Source organism: Epinephelus fuscoguttatus, linkage group LG10 (assembly GCF_011397635.1).
Source record: "Epinephelus fuscoguttatus linkage group LG10, E.fuscoguttatus.final_Chr_v1".
NCBI classification, from domain to species: domain Eukaryota; kingdom Metazoa; phylum Chordata; class Actinopteri; order Perciformes; family Serranidae; genus Epinephelus; species Epinephelus fuscoguttatus.
This window is the reverse complement of record NC_064761.1, coordinates 25266086-25285952: the sequence shown is the minus strand read 5'-3', so window position 1 is coordinate 25285952 and position 19867 is coordinate 25266086. Positions and strand designations below refer to the sequence as shown.

Below are 19867 nucleotides of genomic sequence, written 5' to 3'. Positions count from 1 at the left end.
TAAGGTCAAAGAAGAAGAAGACGAGGAAGCGGAAGAAGCTTGTAATGTGTGTCTTGTGCATTTAGAGTGGAAAGTATTCAATACTCAGCGTATTATTGTTGTCTTTACGTCTCAGCTTGTCTTCAAAGCCAAGTTTGAGTCGCTGGATTTTGAATTATCATAGCAGCTAGCATTAGCTTGTTTAGCTAACGCTATTAAGTTAAATTAGCTTTAATTATAGCTAGCCAGCTGTACCTGCTTTCACTTTCCCGTTTGAATGTCACTGGGCAGTCTTCACTGCAGCTAGCTAGCTAACTAACTAGCCGGACGGTTAGTTGGGAAAGTAGGTCCTCTCTCCTCCAGGATGCTCCTCATCGCCCTGGTATGCAGCCTGTGTGTGGCTGCCACAGCACAGGTGGAGAATGACTGGATAGACCCCTATGATATGCTCAACTACGATGCAAGCACCAAGTCAATGAGGAAGCCCGCAGAGGTTGGGAGGTGCATTGCTCTTAATGCTCTGAAGCTGTGTTTATATTCTTGTTGTGACTGTTAATATGAGTGTGTGTGTGTGTGTCTGTGTCTGTGTCTGTGTCTTGCAGCCAGCAAACTATGACAATGTGCCAACCAAGAGGAGAGAGTATAATCGGGACTCCAACCAGGTGGAGGTGACACCGTGTGGCACTCAGGTAGCGGAGCTACAGAGACAGGTGTGTGGTTACAGTGTATTAGTATTTATTCTGAGGAAACCAATTACAGGAACTCAAGAGCATACATGAGCTAGGTATACCATGACACAGCTCTCTGCAGATAATGGCAATCCTTTACATCTTCAAATACTGCTGGATTCAAACAGGAGTCCTTTTACATCAAGCAATCAGTCATTTTCTTTAGAGTAGAATAGGAAGAACTTTATTCATCCCCGAAGGGAAATTCATCTGTCCAGCAGCACATAAACGACAGAAGACAACAACCACACTTCCCATCATCAACAACACCACAGTGGTATTAAGATAGAAATTAAATAACTTAAAATAAGTGCATAAATAGAAATTGAATTAAATTAAAATTGTCCAGTTCACGGTCCAGTCCAGCTGTGGCTAATGTGATGTGTTTAAATGTGTGACTGGATTCAGGAGGTGTTAAACTGTCTTATTGCCGTGGGGATGAAGGATCTCCTGAAACGCTCTGTTCTGCAACGCAGTGAGATGAGCCGACTGCTGCAGCTGCTCCTCTGTCGCTCCAGGAGGCTGTGGAGAGGGTGTCTGCTATTGTCTATTATAGCTTTCAGTTTGTTCAGTGTGCCCCTCTCCACCACAGTTCTTACTGGGTCCAGTCTCCTGCCGAGCACTGAGCCAGATTTTTTAACTAGCCTGTCCAAACGCTTCGTGATTTCGTCCATCAGGCTGCCTCCCCAGCACACTGCAGCGTAGAAGAATGCTATGGCCACCATCGTGTGATAGAACATCTCCACACACGCATCAAAGGACCTCAGTGTCCGCAGGAAGAACAGGCTGGTCTGCCCCCTCTTGTAGAGAGCGTCAGTATTAGAGGACCAGCCCAGCTTATCATCCAAGAGGACCCCCAGATATTTGTAGGTGTGCACCACCTCAATGTCCTCCATCACCTTGGTTTTGGCTGTGTTCAGGTGGAGACAGCACTTACTGCACCAGTCTCTGAAGGCATCCACAAGGTCCCTGTGCTCCTGCTCCTGATCGCTCCTGGTACAAGCCACAATAGCTGTATTGTCAGAGTATTTTTGTATGTGGCAAAAAAAATTTGTAATTGCAATAAGTTAATTTGTGAATAAAAATCCCATTCTCAAAAAAAGGGGACCGGTGTCCGAGATTAACTGGTGGCTGAATTAATGGTGATAGAGACAGATGTGTGGAAGCATGGCCTTTGAGAAATAAACATTTTGATGGCTTCACACCTCTGTTACATTAATTTAATGCTTTCGTTTCAAACATTATGTTAGGAACAGTTTGCTGGACATTAGTATTACCAGTGAATCAACGTTTCCTCTTATGCCCTCCGAAGTAACGTTGAGCCACGGAGACATCAAGCCAAGACGAGAGCTAGGAGAGCATGATTCCCTGTGCCATTCAGTAAATGCTTCACAATAATAAAACCTTAATGCATCCAAAGTGCAAGTCCAGTTGGGTCACTCCTGTGATCTTAAAGCACATTTTAAAAATGCTATTTCGACTGTTTCTGTTTTTCAGTGTGAGTTTGTGAAACCAGCAGATAAATGAAAAAAAAGCACAGGAGGCCCTCAATGAAAGACTGATAAAAATGGCAGAGAATGAGGGGACTGATGGAAAAGGAATTAAGTTTACGGAGAAGGTGAATTCTCTGTTGCCCTCGCTTCACAATATCTGCATTATTTACACCAAATTTTAGATGTGTAAGAGTTAATTGTGAGTGATGCTTTCTTTGGCTGTGTCTCTGTTACGTCTAAAATCAATAATCAGCTCCTAAGTTTTAGATACATTTAAGTCCAGGAAATGATTATTGCACCAAGAAATAAAATCCAGAGGAGCCTTCCCGTGGTCTGATTCTGATCCACAGAGAAAGGATAGCAATATGGTATCGTCTGAGAAGTTGACCAAGTGGCTGCCCTCCTGGGTGCTCCTGCATTCATTAGTGTAAATACTATAAAATAAAGATGAAAGAAACATCCTTATGGTGAGCCAGTGGACAATACTAAGAAGTCTGAGAGACAGCCGTTTACAGAAATGCTCTGCTTTTTGTTAGTTAAGAAGTCCAGTATCCATAATACAAGCTGGTGGGGCAAACACTTATCAACCTCTCAAGCAGGCTGCAGTGCTCAGTTCTCTTCTCACTGCTGACTGCCACCCAACTTTCTCATACAATAAATAATGATGTGTTCTAAAGCCATCCCCAGTTGTAAACCTATGGGCGGAATGATCAAGTGCATGGAGAGGTTTAAGAGTAGAGGCAGCAGACTACATATAAATTATATCACCGTAGTCAATAACTGATGAAAATGTTGCCTGAACTAGTTGCTTTCTATAATTCTGGATGTTTGTGCTTTGCTGTCATTCAGAATGAAGAACTGAAGAAGAAAATCACTCTCATCTCACAACCGTCTACATGCAGCCCATTGTTCAAGCGATTTCTCACCAGACTACAGAAGGAAGTAGAAAGAGTTGGTTTGGTACGTGGGGTTTTCACATGAATTATACTGTGTCATGTGGCTTTGGGTGCATCTTTGCTAATCGTGAATGCATACTTACTGGCTTACGACCCAGGTGCACAATACAGTGGAAAACAGAGCATTGCCATTATTAGACACCCATCCTCTTTGGTCCCTAGCCCAGTGACTCCACGGAGGTCTTATATGATGCCAAAATCCGGCTGTCCAAACAAGCCATGACAGAGATTCAGTCTCTTCTGAATGGTGAAGAGAGCTTTACAACAGGAGCTCTGGACAAGATACTGGTGGATCTCAGACCACATGACTACCAGGCCTGGAAGTGGCGTTTTGAAGACACCTTTGGCGTGGAGCTGGACACAGTATTAAAAGTAAGCTCATTCATCAATCTGAAATGAGTCTTTACGATACTCAGTCACCTAAAGACACAATTAAGACTTGCAGTTCATTGTCAGAACTCTGTTGTCTCTGTTTGTGTTCCAGCTAGGGCTGGGTATTCTGGTCCTAGTGGCCATCATATGCACTCAGCTGTGGTCAAAGGTGTCCTGGTTCGTACAGTTCGGCAGACTGTTTGGGGTCAGCTTCTTCGTCAGTATTATCTGGAACTGGATCTATCTGTACAAGGTGAACAAGAACTCCTTTGGCTCCCTTGCTTTTGTTTACCTGACATTCAGTGCTTGTTTTAGACCAATAAGTTTGTAATATCAATACATTTTGCTTTTTTAGATTGCCTTTGCTGAGCATCAACGCAAACTAGCAAAGATGAACGACAGCGAATATGAAAAATGCATTGGAGTGAGGAAAATTGACTGGAGTGATAGTTTGAAAGGTGAGCCAATTACAAGTATGAATATACACTCTCCCGCCACTTTAGTAGGTACACCTGTCAAACTGCTTATTAATGTCAATAGCTTATCAGCCAATCACGTGGCAGCAACTCAATGCATTTAGGCATGTAGACATAGTCAAGACAACCTGCTGAAATTCAAACCGAGCATCAGAATGGGGAAGAAAGTCTGAGTATTTCAGAAACTTTCACACACAACCATCTCTAGGGTTTACAGAGGATGGGCTGATAAAGAGAAAATATCCGGTGAGCAGCAGTTCTCTGGGTGAAAATGCCTTGTTGATGCCAGAGGTCAGAGGAAAATGGTTGGACTGATTCAAGATGATAGAAAGGCAACAGTAACTCAAATAACCACTTGTTACAACCAAGGTCTGCAGAAGACCATCTCTGACACAACAACATGTACAGCAGCAGAAGACCACACCAGGTGCCACTCCTGTCAGCTAACAACAGGAAACTGAGGCCACAATTCACACAGGCTCACCAAAACTGGACAATAGAAGATTGGAAAAACGTTGCCTGGTCTGATGAGTCTGGATTTCTGCTGCCACATTCAGATGGTAGGGTCAGAATTTGGTGTAAACAACATGAAGGCATGGATCCATCCTGCCTTGTATCAGCGGTTCAGGCTGGTGGTGGTGGTGTAATGGTGTGGGGATATTTTCTTGGCACACTTTGGGCCCCTTAGTACCAACTGAGCATGGTTTAAACACCACAGCCTACCTGAGTATTGTTGCTGACTGTGTCCATCCTCTTATGACCACAGTGTACCCATCTTCTGATGGCTACTTCCAGCAGGATAACGCACCATGTCACAAAGCTCAAATCATCTCAAACTGGTTTCTTAAACAATGACAATGAGTTCACTGTACTCCAAAGGCCTCCACAGTCACCAGATCTCAATCCAGTAGAGCACATTTGGGATGTGGTGGAACGGGAGATTCTCATCATGGATGTGCAGCCGACAAATCTGCAGCAACTGTGTGATGCTATCATGTCAATATGGACCAAAATATCTGAGGAATGTTTCCAGCAACTTGTTGAATCTATGCCACCAAGAATTAAGGCCGTTCTGAAGGCAGAAGGAGTCCAACCCAGTCCTAGCAAGGTGTACCTAATAAATTGGTCGATGAGGGTATGTTACATATTGTCACCACGTTATCATGCGATACATTGTTAGTATGAATATATGAATTATAGCTGATATTTCTGTTTAGCACAGTCATCAGATTTAGAGGCACATATTTCTTACTGCGCAGCGCTGACCTGAAAAAATATTATGATGACAATGCCGTGCTTCTTGTTTAACTAATTATATAGGTACATCATGGATACTATTACCACGTTGAAATCCCCTCTTGGGACCATTGATGGACTAATTTGAAACAATGAAAATGAGTTGTGGTCAAATCTTTCTGCTGCTATATGGGTCCATTCACCCACAATGTGCCCCATTCTCATCAGTCAAACATTACTTGTGCAAAATCTTTTTCTCCTGTCTCTATTTTGTTGTTTTCTAAACTACTGTCTTTGGTTATTCACTTGTAGAGTGGTTGAGAAGCACATGGACTCTACAAGATGACCCTTGTAAGAAATACTATGACGTCGATCCCTGGTTGTTGGTGCCTCCAACGAAGGTATGTCACTATGACGGCATGTACAGTGCTTTGTGAAAGTGTTTCCCTCCCTCTGCAATTTTTCCTGTTTAGTTGCATCACAGCTTGGAATTTAAATTTGTTTGTATTTTAAATGGAGCGACACAAGATAGGCAAAATGTGTGAGCTGAAATGCAAAAAAACAACAACAAACAACTTGCAACAACCAGCACTGTATTTTAACACACCAAAAATCTTGAGTTTTCAATCTAATAAAACATACAGAACACACACACACACACACACACACACACACACACACACACACACACACACAAACATAGCTCCCAATCCCCTCCCAATTGTGGGTCCAATGAAAAAGCAGTTCCTAAATGTTTTGCCCCCCACAACCCCTAACAGGATAAGCAGTTACAGAAAATGAATGAATGAATATATGTTGGTGTGAAAATGACATACAAAGTTACATATCTTTCTCTGTTTAGGCGTTAGCAGTTACCATCACAACCTTCATCACAGAGCCGCTGGAGCACATCGGAGAGGGGATCAGCAAGTTCCTTCGAGCCCTTCTCAAAGATCTTCCAGTTACCCTGCAGATCCCAGTTCTCATCACCATTGTGCTCGCCATTGTGGTAAAGAGCCTCAATAAATTTCACTGACACTCATGCAAATATATAAAATCAGACAATGTGTCTCTATACTGGTATATTTGTTTAACTCTTCTGCAGGTATGCATGTATGGAGGCGTGCAGGCAGCCTTCCAGCATGGCATCGCTGCACCTTTCCGCCGCCCTCGAAGGGACCCACCTCCTCCACAGCTGGAGCAACGGCAGCCTCATCTCCAGCAGATTGAGGACGGTGACCACTTAGCAGGAGGGGATGGACCGCAGCATGCCCCGAGGCACCGAGCCGATGATGCCAGGTTATACAGGAACCAGATTCATCGGAGGCGGCCCAACAGACCCAGGGAAGAGCCAGCCAAGGTGGTTGTGGAGACGCTACACAATGCCGAGCCTAACTACAGTGAGAACGAGACGGATACTGCGCCGCCGCATGAGGAGGAGCATAATCTCTCTGCTGAGTCTGATTCAGAAAACCAGCAGGAGACACAAGATGAGGTAGAAGGAGCGACTGCTAGAACTGTTCCTGCTAACGCAACCCAAACAAAAACTAAGCCCACTGAGTCAGAAGTATCTCCATCAAAGACGAAACCTCCGAAAGTGAATAAAAAACTTTTTAAAGGTGAACTCAGCAGAGACAGTGCAGCACCAAGGTCTCAGCCAGCAGAAGGGCGGCCTTCACAAACTGAAGTCCAGGTGAGTTCTTTTTAAAATACATGAAAACCAAATAAATTTCATCCCACTAATGTCCAACTTTAGACATACTATTTTACTGTGATTTAACCTTTAAAATACCCTCTTTGTCATATTTAATGCTTCAGCTGTGCACACGCTCTAATGGGATGGTGAATATTCACGTGCGACATAAATTGGTAAATAAGTATTTAATAACTAGAACGTCTTTTTGTGTTGTTTTTTATTGTGTATTTGTAGCTGTTTTGCTTGTCTTGTGCTTGTGAATGTATTTAATCAGTAACCTGTGGGTAGATTTTATAGCTTTATATGCATGCTACCACACCATACCTCTTAAGATTGTCTCACCTTTAAAGCTAGAGTGCAGGACATATAAATTAATGTCTGTTACAATCAAGCACTCGCCAAACAAGTTCACACAAAGCTGATTAAGCCTCTCACTGACAGGGGAAAGCTGTCTGTGTTTCATAGTATAGCAGAGTTTGAGTCTGGTGTTTGTGGCGAGTTTCTCGTGCAGGCGCATCAGAAGTGATGCTTAGATGTCAACCTGACAGAACGTTACATCAGAGTGTTTCATTTTTCTTGCCGTCACTGCTTCTTGTTTTGTTTTAATAATAATAATAGTAATAATTATACATTTTATTTAAAAAGGCACCCTTCAAAACACCCAAGGTCACCGTACAGAGCATAAAATAACATAAAGAGCAAGATACATGAATTGGCAAACACATATTGTTGCTGTGATAAAAGTCAATGTTGAACAGGTGGGTTTTGGCATGTTAGGTGGGTGTATGGATGGGAACTCAATACTGCAGCTCCACTTCCCAATTGCTACTGTGCAAACACTGGCTCTAAAAACACAAGATGGCAGTGTCATCCTTTGGTGTAATTTTTGTACAATGGAAGGAGGTGGAGACATGTCGTGGAGCAGCAGCTAGGAATATGGCGGGAGCTATGGTGGAAAAAGGAACGTCCAAAAAAAGTTTTTGTTGTGAAAACTTTGCATTCAGAGGAAGGATTAAAGTAAAAAAATAAAGACTTGATTGAAGAGAGCCCTCCGGGGGGTTTGGCGAGATAAAGTCAGCTCACCAGCGGGCATACTGTCTGTCATGTGTCGATCATGTTTATGTTCTGCACTCCAGCTTTGATAACACAAATTATAAGTGCAGTGACTTTTAACTGGGATGCCATGGCATACTGGTGTGTGAACGTGATGACATCTAAAATATCATTAAATTAATTTTTGATTAAAATTAATTTTCTCTACCAAATCGTTCTTCTCTGACACCAGAAATATTTTGCTTTTTTCTTTCTATCTTATAATTTTTGCAATAAACATGTTAAATTCCACAGCAAATTTAGTTCATGAATTTTACTGCGATTTAAACGGTTGTAGCCACTAATAACATAACCCTTTGTCAGTTAAGACATTTTAGAGATTCGGGTAATTAATATGCTTGATTCCTAAATCAATATGATTACTTTATTTACTCACCTAGAATATGGTGGTCAATCATGTATTGGTTGACAGACCTCTTAATCTAAATATGTTATTCTTTGTTTTATGAATGTGCTATTTCCTGCTATAAGACAATTTTATTTGAACATGTGACAATTTTTGTGTAATATATATATTTCTGATGCAGGATCTGCAGGCCTCAGCAGAAGACAGGACCTCCTCTGACTCACTGCTGCCTGTTGAAACTGTCGGAGTTCCTGTTCAGGAGACATCTCCAACGCCAGCAAATTAGGCAGTTTCTGCAGAGTCAGAGCTGGAAGATTAACGTCATCAGTGTTTTTGTTCACTGTGGATGTTTAAATGTGCATGTACAACATTTAAAAGGTAACCGAATTAGGGAACCAGCCCAGTGTTGCCAACTAACTTCATCTTACTGCAGTGTGGTCAACTGTATGTTTCACACAGCAGTGCAGGTTTGTGAATCTGCTCTTAGACATCACAACTAAAACCAGTATTAGGTAGGCAGGAAACAGTGTTAGAAACAGCTTTGTTTACGAAAAGGTATGAAATGCAGGATTTTCCTAAAAAAAATATGTCGACTCATTCAAAACTAATTCCTCTCAATCATCACTCATGCCCCTTTAGCAGTGTGTGGTGGTGTTTAGGACGTTTTTGGTCGTCACCTTTGGGTATTGGTGTGTAGCCCCCAGCCAATAGCAGCACGTGGATAAAAATGTAGCGGCCAGCCGCCTCTCTCCTCTGCTCTGTGATTTGAGATGCATGTCTGTGTGTCTACTTAAAGGAGGGCGAGGTTTTGCCCCACACACACTCACAGAAGCTAAGTGGACAGGGTGAAGCTTGCACTTCAGCTGAATTCACGCAAAATTTGTCAATGTCGTACCTTCCTGCAGGGTTGTGCGAAGGTGCGGCCATGTTTACAGTAATTGCGCTTTTCTGATTCACTGCTTGTTAATACCTCTACCTGTCTTCATTCACTTTCTGGTTGACCACCACTGCTCTCTCCGTCTTGCTGAGTGGAGGAGGAGGAGGGGCAAAGTTTGAAGGCTGTGTTTACAAACAGTAATCTATAAATCCTGCCTAGTATACCTTTAATCTGGTGTTTCAGTGTGTCTCACTCATGGGCAGGTATCAGGGAACTACAAACTGGGTTTTCCTAGTATCACTGTAATGATGGTAATGGACTGTTTAATTACTGCAATGCAGGACTTATAATGTGTTTCAATTTTGATGTTGAAATACAGATTTGGATTTTGTAATTTAAAGGGGATGAAAAATATTTTTATGCTGTTTTTTTTTTTTTTTTACAATAAGCTATTTTTGTGATTATTAACTGTACATAGAGGGCTTGAAATAGTGATGCTGAAGCCATTTTTGCTGAGCAGCAGTGTTACTGTCTTTCATTTTCTATTGGACGGGGCAAACTGCTCATACAGAGCTAACAGGTAAATCAAGTTGTGCATCATAAAATCATCAATATCAAGTCAACTTAATTCAATAAAAATATTTTTTAAACAAGGTATTTTATTAGCAATTCAATAAAGATATACAGAATACTAATAAACAAACACAGAACCAAGATGGATGAAAAACACAACCCCACCCACCCATCAACACAAGAACAAACAAAGAAAGCCAGACCAGCCAAAGGGAATCCAAAAGAGAGGAAGCTTCCATATTTGCCACAGAAGTTGAAAATGCCAGGTGGCAAAAAGCAGTTGATTTTCCGATAGAAATTCAGATTTTCTCCAACTGTAAATAATACACAACATCCTTAATCCAATGTCTGTATGCTGCAATGTCCGCTTAGGCTCGATTTAATTTAACATCTAGAGGAGTTACTCCAAATATTTCCATGGACATAGATGAGGCAGTCAACTGTACAAACAAATTTAAAAGTCACACAAAAGTATAAAATGTTGAAAATCTCTTGTGGCAACCTGTTGGGGAAAAGAAAGACATTTAAATCATTGATAGTGAAAAAGGAAGAGTCTGAAACTTGACTGTGTTGGTTTACTCTTATTGCAGGCAGCTGATGAACCCCCCACACACAACATGCCCACCACCAAACAGCAGACAGACACTGTTAGCGACTCTCTAGTGAACATGGTGCATCATGTAGCATCTGAAGAGCCAGATATTTCCCTCAGGAGATGGTGAAAATTAAAAACAGAGATAAAGTTGAGTAAATATTGGATTTAAAATAACCAGGTTTCCAGAAACATGACTACAAATGATTGTTAATGTTGTTGACAAGGTGATTATATGTATTGTACAGATTATTTTCAATGTCCCCCAAATGCCAAAATATGTACATATATATATATATATATATATATATATATATATATATATATATATATATATATAATTGCAGCTTATTTTCCAGTTTAGTAGCCAAACATGATCACAGGTATGTGAAAAACATGAATTATGAATTTGTTGCTCTGGCCAGTCTGCAGCTACACAGCTAAAATCAAACATCCATGCTGACCATCCTGCGGCAGAAACACTCATCCATTAGCACACTCCTATGAACACAGGAGGGCAGCAGAGGCGTGGTGCTTTAAAGGAGGTTTTGCTGTTTGATTAGAGGTGTAATACTGCATGTTGAACAGCCACAGCCCAAGAATATTCACATATCTCATTCCAACATTGCAACTGTGTTAAGCATACCAGTAAGACGGTCAAAGACAACTGTTACTGTTTATTTGGTGCTGCAATTCACAGCCGTGTGTGTGTGTGCACACAGAGTCAGCAAGCAGTGTAATCCATGACAGTAGCAAACACAACATGAGATCAGGAGGAGATGAAATAAAAGCCATGACTTCATCTGAAGGTTTTAAATGAGATAAGTAATGAAAGTGCTTGTAGATTCTTTGCTCTTGTTTCTTGACAGCTTTTCATCCTTCCTTTGAGCATCATACTTTCTGTGTCAGATATTTTTATTGGACGCATTTGTGCAAAAATCCTTATTTATACAGAATGGGGAACTGCTTTGATTTTTACTCTTTCGCAAAAATTACTTAACAGAGAAACGGAGAGAGAAAAGGAAGTGAAAGAAAAGGAAATCATGCTCAACGGTTGGTAGGCTAGAAAAGTTGAATCATTAGAAACAGGGCAAAATTACACCTGAATACTAAATGTTGTCACATCACAGGCTGCATCTCTATTTCTACAGAACCAAGATTTAGAAATATCAGCCCACGCTTCCTTCAGACTGATGTGTCTCCAAACAGATGTTGGTCCAAACCCCATCCGAGGAGTGTTGTTGTTTGTTAGATTTGACCTGGGAGTGGATGATGTCAGGGATGTTAGTTGCGGCCAGGGCTGCAGCTGCCATTGAGGACACTGAGTTCACTTCCTTTGTATTTTTATAGAGTGCGTGCTAAAATTAAAAACACTTACAGGCTAATTCCAGTTATTATGTTTAAACATGAATACTTTTATGCTTTAGCCTGTAAAATAAAGGTGTTCCCTTGTTTCCTTGCCTTACTGTTATTCTTATAAAACAGGAGAGACACTACAGGTGAAAACAGTTTTTTCATGCACTTCTCCATTGTAAGATTTTGGGATATTTTGCTTTTACAACATGTCTTCTGTCAGACTAAGAAAACATCCAAAATACACAATTTATTTTTTAAGTTCAGATTTCTGTTCTGTAGATCTAAACATAAACTTGTAACACAAAACAAAAAGTAATTGTCTTTGTGTAGGTAATCGACTAATGTTTCATGGCGATATCTGATAGTTCCAATTTTTACTTGATTCTCCTGTAGTATTTTATTTTTGTGTCTAAAAATAAAGGGAATTTTCTCATATTCTCTGAGCCAGAAATCTTAACTTCACTTACACACACCAAACTTTACATTTTGTTCCTGTCTTTATTCTGAAGGTTTTTACACAAAGATTTGTTCATAAATCATCCATAGCCTGATTTATAGAGCATTTTATTCCTAAAAACATGGCATTTTTTTTAAGGGTTGTTGACAGTGTTTTCTGATTTATGGAGAAATAAAAGCAGATATCCAAAATCCCCTCTGTGAAAACCTTTTAGTCTAACGTCCACAGAATGAAACCAGAATTTTGAACCTGGCTTTATACAACATTCACATTTCTGTTCTGGAAATAAATACAAATTACGCACTTTATTAATTTTTAATTACCTTTATAAGAACTTGGAAGCAACTGTGTTCTCATTTAGAAGAATATCCAATTATTGTCTGACAACAAAATGGAGTCTTCCTTACATGTCAGACATTTTAAAAATTTCAAAATTCAGCTACAACGACAATAATGATTAAATTATGTTTTAAAAAAACCCCACCTGTGTTCCAAAGAGGGTTCCCATTCTTATATTCATGTCATGCTTTCATAAATTTACACCCATGTAATTGGATAATGCATCATTTGAACAGTTAAACCTAAAAAAAATCAGGGGAAATAATGTCTTAAGGTAAGTTATCAACAAAGGAAATCTCATGGTGATACCTACTAGTTACATTTTTTTTTACCCATTCACCTTTAGTGTCTCTCCTTCAAAATAAAAGCCAAACAATGACAATAAATAAATGCATAGACTACATTTTTTGTGTGTAGACCCTTGGTGGTAATCGACAAGTAATCAACGAGGGGAGTCTAATGGTGATACCTATTTGTTAAATGTTTAAAATGTTTTTACCTTATTCACCTTCAGTGTTTCCCCTTAAATTAAATAAAAATAATAATAATAAAAATTGTGTGGAGTTTTCTGTGGAAATTATTGTAATAGTTATTCTCATCTAATCTTAACACTAATTATAAAACAGTAGCAAATAATTTTTTTTTTTTTTGGCCGACCCATTTCCGTCCTCCCGGTGACCCTTGTGGCTCCTCGGACCGTAGATTGGGAACCAGTGCGCCGCCTGAAACTCATTTCCTGATTGGCTGCCTGGAAGGTGCGTGGTGTCTCAGAAAACCCAGCTGAAGGGACTTCTCTGTGCTGTGAGTGTCTGACTGTCAGCCTCTTGACATAATACTCGATTAACCGCCGTGTCCACGTGGATAATCAATCAGTCATGGAGTTATTGGTTCGATATCTGGACAGGAGCAACTCAGTGAGGTGAGTCATTAACTTAAATAACTGGAGCTAAAAAGGGGCACGTTTTTTAAACACATTTAAGCTTGCTTAAGTGTTGAATAGTTTATAAGTGATGCTTTTAAAATATAATGTACAGGTCAAACTGAAACATCGGATTAAGTTTCTATGATGAGCATAAAGTTGTTTTTTTACATGACCCAGCTATAGTCTTACCTTTAAAGCAGCAGCACCAGTCATTTACTCCTCCTGACAGGTATTTTACATAAAAATATTCAGCTGAAAACATCTATAAAATGTGTAATTTGACAATAACTCCTCCAATAAATGTAAAAAGGAGATTGTCAGGGAGAGTTTGAGGGCAACAAACTGTTGGGAAAATATAGAAAGTGCACTCCCTGAGCTAACCTTGGACTTACACCCAGGCAGCACCATGAATGCAGGCAGTGTGCTCAGTACATTGAGTCCTTCCTGTAGGAGATGACCAGTGTGCTTCACTGGAGTTAAAAACACTATTGCTCAAGTGGAATATCATGAAATCACTGTTTTCACTTCTGTTTTTTTGCCAGATTTTTGCGCGATATTACATTTTTTGTTTGTTTGTTTGTCTCAGCTCTGTCTCAACGCAGGACATTATCAAAGAGGAGAATCTGAGAGATGACCTGAGGTATTACTTCATGAGCCCCTGTGAGAAGTACCGGGCCCGGCGACAGTTACCCTGGAAACTTTTGGTGCAGATTCTGAAAATCATCATGATCACCACACAAGTATGTGCACGGGGGGTTAATGTAGATTAGGAAAGAAATACTTCCTGGGACTAGAATCTTACCAAGGCATGTAATCTAGTGCAGTAAATAAGATAAGATAAGATAAGATAAGATTTCGTTTCACTGTTGTAAAGAAATTCAGAAATTTGTCTTGGGTCCGAGGACATCAACTGTTTCACATAAATATTAAAATGCAAAACAACATTTATTCAAACAACAAAACCACAGGCCTATTACAGATGTTACAAATTACATCAAGTGGATGCAGTGCAACAAATCAGTCATTCCTATTACATTAACTGTTCAACACAAGTAACGTGTGAATTAATGTTGATATTTGTGTCAACACATTCTGACGTGCAGACACACAGGATCCTCTATAGTCTTAGTGTGTCTGTTTTCTTTTCAAATAGAAGATGGTGAAATAAGCAAACTCCACCTGTACCTCTAAGCCTCGCTCTTCTTGCTGCTTGTTATGCTGACTGTGAAGCAATCTGTAATAATTTGTCCTTATGTTGCATTGGGAAGTCATTTTGTTGTTGCAGCAGTGGGAGAGGTGAACAAAGTTCAGAAGAACTAACACACAAAACTATGCTTGTAAAAAGTGTGACATGACTGCTCTTAAAGTTACTATCCACGTGTCCCTAAAACGTTACTGTCTAGAAAGTATGTTGTTGTGTGTGATCTCAAATCAGTGTTGTAAGTTGAGAAATTGAACATATCATAAAACTTCAGTTAGTAGCCTGGGTTATTATTTGCTGAAATCACTGAACTCAACAGGCCCCAGTCAGTATCTGGTGTGACCACCATTTGCCTCACGCAGTGCAACACATCTCCTTCGCATAGAGTTGATCAGGTTGTTGATTGTGGCCTGTGGAATGTTGGTCCACTCCTCTTCAATGGCTGTGCGAAGTTGCTGGATATTGGCAGGAACTGGAACACGCTGTTGTATACGCCGATCCAGAGCATCCCAAACATGCTCAATGGGTGACATGTCCAGTGAGTATGCTGGCCATGCAAGAACTGGGATGTTTTCAGCTTCCAGGAATTGTGTCAGATCCTTGCAACATGGGGCCGTGCATTATCATGCTGCAGCATGAGGTGATGGTCGTGGATGAATGGCACAACAATGGGCCTCAGGATCTCGTCACGGTATCTCTGTGCATTCAAAATGTCATCAATAAAATGCACCTGTGTTCGCTGTCCATAACATACGCCTGCCCATACCATAACCCCACCGCCACCATGGGCCACTCGATCCTCAACGTTGACATCAGCAAACCACTCACCCACATGACGCCACACACGCTGTCTGCCATCTGCCCTGAACAGTGAAAACTGGGATTCATCCGTGAAGAGAACACCTCTTCAACGTGCCAGATGCCATCGAATGTGAGCATTTGCCCACTCAAGTCAGTTACGACGACGAACTGCAGTCAGGTGAGACCCCGATGAGGACGACGAGCATGCAGATGAGCTTCCCTGAGACGGTTTCTGACAGTTTGTGCAGAAATTCTTTTTACTGCCAAATTGTCTGAAACGCCTTTGGAGACGGCTTATGGTAGAGAAATGAACATTCAGTTCACGGGCAACAGCTCTGGTGGACATTCCTGCAGTCAGAATGCCAATTGCACGCTCCCTCAAAACTTGCGGCATCTGTGGCATTGTGCTGTGTGATAAAGCTGCACATTTTAGGGGCTGTCCACACCAACGCGGGTATTTATAAAACCGTGACTCTTTGCTCATGGTTTGGTCTTTCATCCACACGTAACCACAGTTTTGGGCCCCTGTAACCGGAGTTATTTGTAACCGGAGTCCAGGGTGAACTTTTCGGAAAAGTCCGGTGTCAGCAGTCATGTGTGGACAGGATAACTGCAGTTATTTTGTCTCGTCTCCATTGTATGACGTCACAGTTTGCGACGTAAACAGAAAACAGCTGTGTTATTACCTGATCCAGTGTGTGTGAGACAATTTGAGGATGGACCTAAACAAAATACTGCTGCTATTTAACAATATATCAGCACTTTGTGGCTGTATCATACAACTAACGCTGCTCAACCACATCCAGCAACAGAGGCGCAAGAGTGTGCTATTACGGAGACTGCTCCTACTGCATAATAGTACACTTGTTGTTGTTTTTCCGGTAATGACGTTTTACTGCCTTCTGATTGGCTACAATGGCCTTACAGTTAGGAGTTATATCGCCACCTAATGCTTTGGCATGCATATTACATTGCTTAAGTCACACCTGTGCAATAATCATGCTGTCTAATCAGCATCTTGATATGCCAAACCTGTGAGGTGGGATGGATTATCTCGGCAAAGGAGAGGTGCTCGCTAACACAGATTTAGACAGATTTGTGAACAATATTTGAGAGACATGGTCTTTTGTGTGTTTAGAAAATGTTTTAGATCTTTGAGTTCAGCTCATGAAAAATGGGAGCAAAAACAAAAGTGTTGCGTTTATATTTTTGTTCAGTGTATCTGGAACAGCCCTTTAATTCCTCTCACACAAAACTGTTGCTCAGCAAAGATGCCGCGCCTCCAGTTTGGAGAAGTGACAGCAGTACTGCCATGGAAGATAAGCAATGGACGTATTTCAACCACTTAAAAAGATTCCCACCTAAAAGAAATCTACATCAGTTTAAGTGTACGCTACATTGAGAGTGTTTCAACTGCTTTACCTCTCTGTCAGACAGCCTGCTCCACTGGGGAGGTCGCTAACAGCTTCAGTTCCCCATTTATGCTCTCGTCAAAGCCACCAGACTCCATTGACAAAAACAGCAATTTGGGCTCTCTGAATACAGGAGCTGCTGGTCTACAGCTGTCTCTATCAGGTAGTTAGTTAGTGTTAAAAGGATTCGTTTGGATTCACTAAAGTCACACAATAACATAAAACAAAATAGCTTTTTAAGGCAGGGGTAGCCCAGCACCTCCTGTGTTCAGCAATGTTAAATCAATCAATTTTCTAAATGGAGTCTGCCTTTGAAGAGAGCGATGTAACTGCTTAATTTTCCAGTTGGAAATCGCTTTCTGACAGCAATGTAAAGCAGTGAAAATAATCTAAATATATCATACACTTAAACTGATACTGATTTTTAAAGGTGGGACTTTTTTTTTAGTTTGCTAAAACACGTTTTGTTGCTGATGCCATCCAACAGTACATCTCTCAGCTTCCATGTGAGACTCCAGCCTGCTTCTCCTGACATCTACTGTATTTAATACACTGTCTATGGATAAATACCTCATACAACCCCACTTGAAAAGATCTGAGCTCTCCCTTTAAGAAATGTTACTGGCTTGGCTTTGAAAACATTCCAAAAATTAAATGTACTTAAGTACCATCACTAAGCATACATGAAACATAAATGCTTCCTTCTTCCCCTGTCGTTTCCTTCGTAGCTCATCCTGTTTGGCCTTAACAACCAGCTGGTGGTGTCCTATAAGGAGGAGAACACCATGGCCCTCAAGAATCTTTTCCTGAAGGACTACAGCGGGGTGGATGAGGACGACTACAGTGTTGCTGTCTACACTCAACAAAGTGTCTACGACAGTCTGTTTCATGTCATGGATCAGGCAAGTCCAACCCCCTCACCTTAACGCTCCTACACCCTGTGCTTGTGAGTTCAGTTGAGAAATAATGTTTGTAATGTGGCATTTATGTCACGTGGGATGGATTAAAGATGTGGGATGTGTGTCTGATAGTTTAATTGAAAATATATAACACAATATTTTGGTTAAATCACTTATTTCAGTCAGGAGAGACTCGTTATGGGACAAGAGAATATTTATTTACATGTGCACATAAGTGAGAAATGTGAAAAGTCTTTGGCAGTTAGACCCCATCGTGATGTCACATAATCCAGGAGGGTGGTAAAGACGTAGTAGATTAGGGAAGCCCTCCTATGGAGTCATAATGCTGGTGGTGTTGATGAGATGAGATGAAGAGGGAGCTGAGGATCTGGATGTGAAGAGGAGTGGGCTTTTGATGAGCTCGTCCTGGGCTCTGGATAAGATGACTGGAGGTGAACGGGGTGGAGGAGTGGGTGACAATTCCACCTAAAATGACAGCTGACAGGAACACAGAGGAAAGAGAGTTAAAGTTTGGCAGCAGCAGCATGAATGGATGCAATGGGAGTGGGATAGAGGGAAAATTGTGAATAAATATGGCATAAAAAAGTCTTCCTGATTGCACTTACGCTGAGCTTCATTGAGCGTCTAACTTTAGTGAGTGGTCTCCAAGCAGGGAATAGTTACAGGCACAAATATTAAGAAGAAAAACACGGGAAAATAAAATAAATAAGTTCTTATCTTATTTGTTTTTTTGTCATATCCAGATTTGCACTTATGATTAGTAACATCTGTGTTGATGGTGTCCAATGTGAAGTCTGTATTTGATCATGTGACAATACTGTAAAACATCCGATAGCAGTTTCGGCACAAAGTCTGGCACTAGGGCCTGTCATAAAAGCGTGCACTGGGGCCAACCCCAACTACCATATGCCACTGATATGATTTTTTTTTTTTCATGCAGTACACCTTCATCTGTGTAACACATGTAAACATTATATCACAGTCTCAGGAACATGGATAAGCTCTGATGCTCCATGTGAAGACATAACCAGGATAACACTCAAAACTGCGATACTAATGTAAACACCCGCAATGTGATTTTAACTATTCATCATTAACCTGTTAACCCTGTGAGACAGGCTCTGAAGGGAACTGCTTCATTTTATTTACTTACCCAGGCATTGTGTTTGATGTGACTGTTTACAGCTTCTCTCCATTATTATGTAACCACCCTGGTGCAGTTTGTTTTACCTGAGGCTTCTGATATTTATAGTACAGCCAGTTGGGCCGGATCTCTGTGGGTCCCATCAGTTACGCGGAGGATGAAGGCGGCAACCGGCTGCCTCTCATCATCTGTAAAGAATACTACAAAAGAGGCAGCGTGGAGCCCTCGGAAGAGGCCTATGACATAGATGCCCAGCTGGAGACAGGTGAGAGGGAACATTGAAGGTTAGAAAATAAATGAATAGATAAACACAATACCCATGAAATTTTAGATTATGTACCTGTATGTGTTTTAAAGCAGTGGTTCCCAACTGGTGGGTCGTGGGTCCACTCTGAATGGACCGCAAGTGATTTGCTCAACTTTGTAAAAGACAGGTTATTTTGAGTGCAGTGAGTTTCCAGCACAGAGCTTTTATTTTGAAGTGCTGTTTCCTGCTGTAGAGTGAGTGGATAACAAACAGCTACTTAACAGAGACAGCAAACTACCTTGACACATGGCCAAACACAAGTATGATGCTGAATATATTAAACTGTGTGGACCTTGAACTATAGAGAGATATCTGGACCCTGTGGCTGGACCAGTTGGGACCACTGTTTTAAAGGGCCAGTGTGTAATATTTGGCACGGTTTATTGTCAATCTGAATCTGAATCTGAATCTGAATATTCTACCCATTAATATGTTTATACAAGTGTATGATTGCTATAAAATAAAATTCGTTTGGTTTTCGTAGCCTTATAATTATGCTTTTATATATCTATATATATATATATATATATATATATATATATATATATAATATACAGTACAGGCCAAAAGT

General features: G+C 40.8%; 2 protein-coding genes across 6 annotated transcripts in view; both read left to right on the top strand.

Moving 5' to 3' along the window:
- Positions 1 to 24: 24 nt before the first annotated feature.
- On the top strand, positions 25 to 9929 carry clcc1 (chloride channel CLIC-like 1). 3 transcript variants are annotated; one of them, XM_049588681.1, is made up of 11 exons: positions 25 to 439; positions 582 to 689; positions 3050 to 3160; positions 3319 to 3528; positions 3641 to 3781; positions 3884 to 3986; positions 5553 to 5641; positions 6103 to 6249; positions 6346 to 6933; positions 7059 to 7109; positions 8577 to 9929. In XM_049588681.1, exons 1-11 carry the CDS (start codon positions 344 to 346, stop codon positions 8679 to 8681), a joined length of 1749 nt encoding a protein of 582 aa, XP_049444638.1. In that variant the 5' UTR covers positions 25 to 343; the 3' UTR covers positions 8682 to 9929. The 3 variants fall into 3 exon arrangements, with proteins under 3 accessions (XP_049444638.1, XP_049444637.1, XP_049444639.1); XM_049588680.1 differs by having other exon boundaries at positions 25 to 472; XM_049588682.1 differs by lacking the exon at positions 7059 to 7109 and having other exon boundaries at positions 25 to 472.
- Positions 9930 to 13353: 3424 nt separating this feature from the next.
- The window catches only part of mcoln2 (mucolipin TRP cation channel 2), a 30766-nt gene continuing 24252 nt past the window's right edge, over positions 13354 to 19867 (top strand). Inside the window, exons 1-4 of one of the 3 annotated variants that reach the window (XM_049588406.1) lie at positions 13354 to 13508; positions 14098 to 14251; positions 17654 to 17827; positions 19098 to 19254. In XM_049588406.1, the coding sequence (XP_049444363.1) occupies positions 13465 to 13508; positions 14098 to 14251; positions 17654 to 17827; positions 19098 to 19254 (529 nt within the window). In that variant the 5' untranslated portion in view covers positions 13354 to 13464. Of the gene's footprint in view, positions 13509 to 14097; positions 14252 to 17653; positions 17832 to 19097; positions 19255 to 19867 lie in introns of those variants that run through there. The other 2 variants (XM_049588407.1, XM_049588408.1) reach the window with 2 other exon arrangements.

Excerpts from the sequence above, each read along its gene's own strand:
- clcc1 (XM_049588680.1), top strand. The coding sequence starts at position 344 with ATGCTCCTCATCGCCCTGGTATGCAGCCTGTGTGTGGCTGCCACAGCA. Across the intron at positions 3,987-5,552 it reads CTGGAGTGATAGTTTGAAAG|AGTGGTTGAGAAGCACATGG; the intron begins GTGAGCCAATTA and ends ATTCACTTGTAG. Across the intron at positions 6,934-7,058 it reads CTTCACAAACTGAAGTCCAG|CTGTGCACACGCTCTAATGG; the intron begins GTGAGTTCTTTT and ends TTAATGCTTCAG.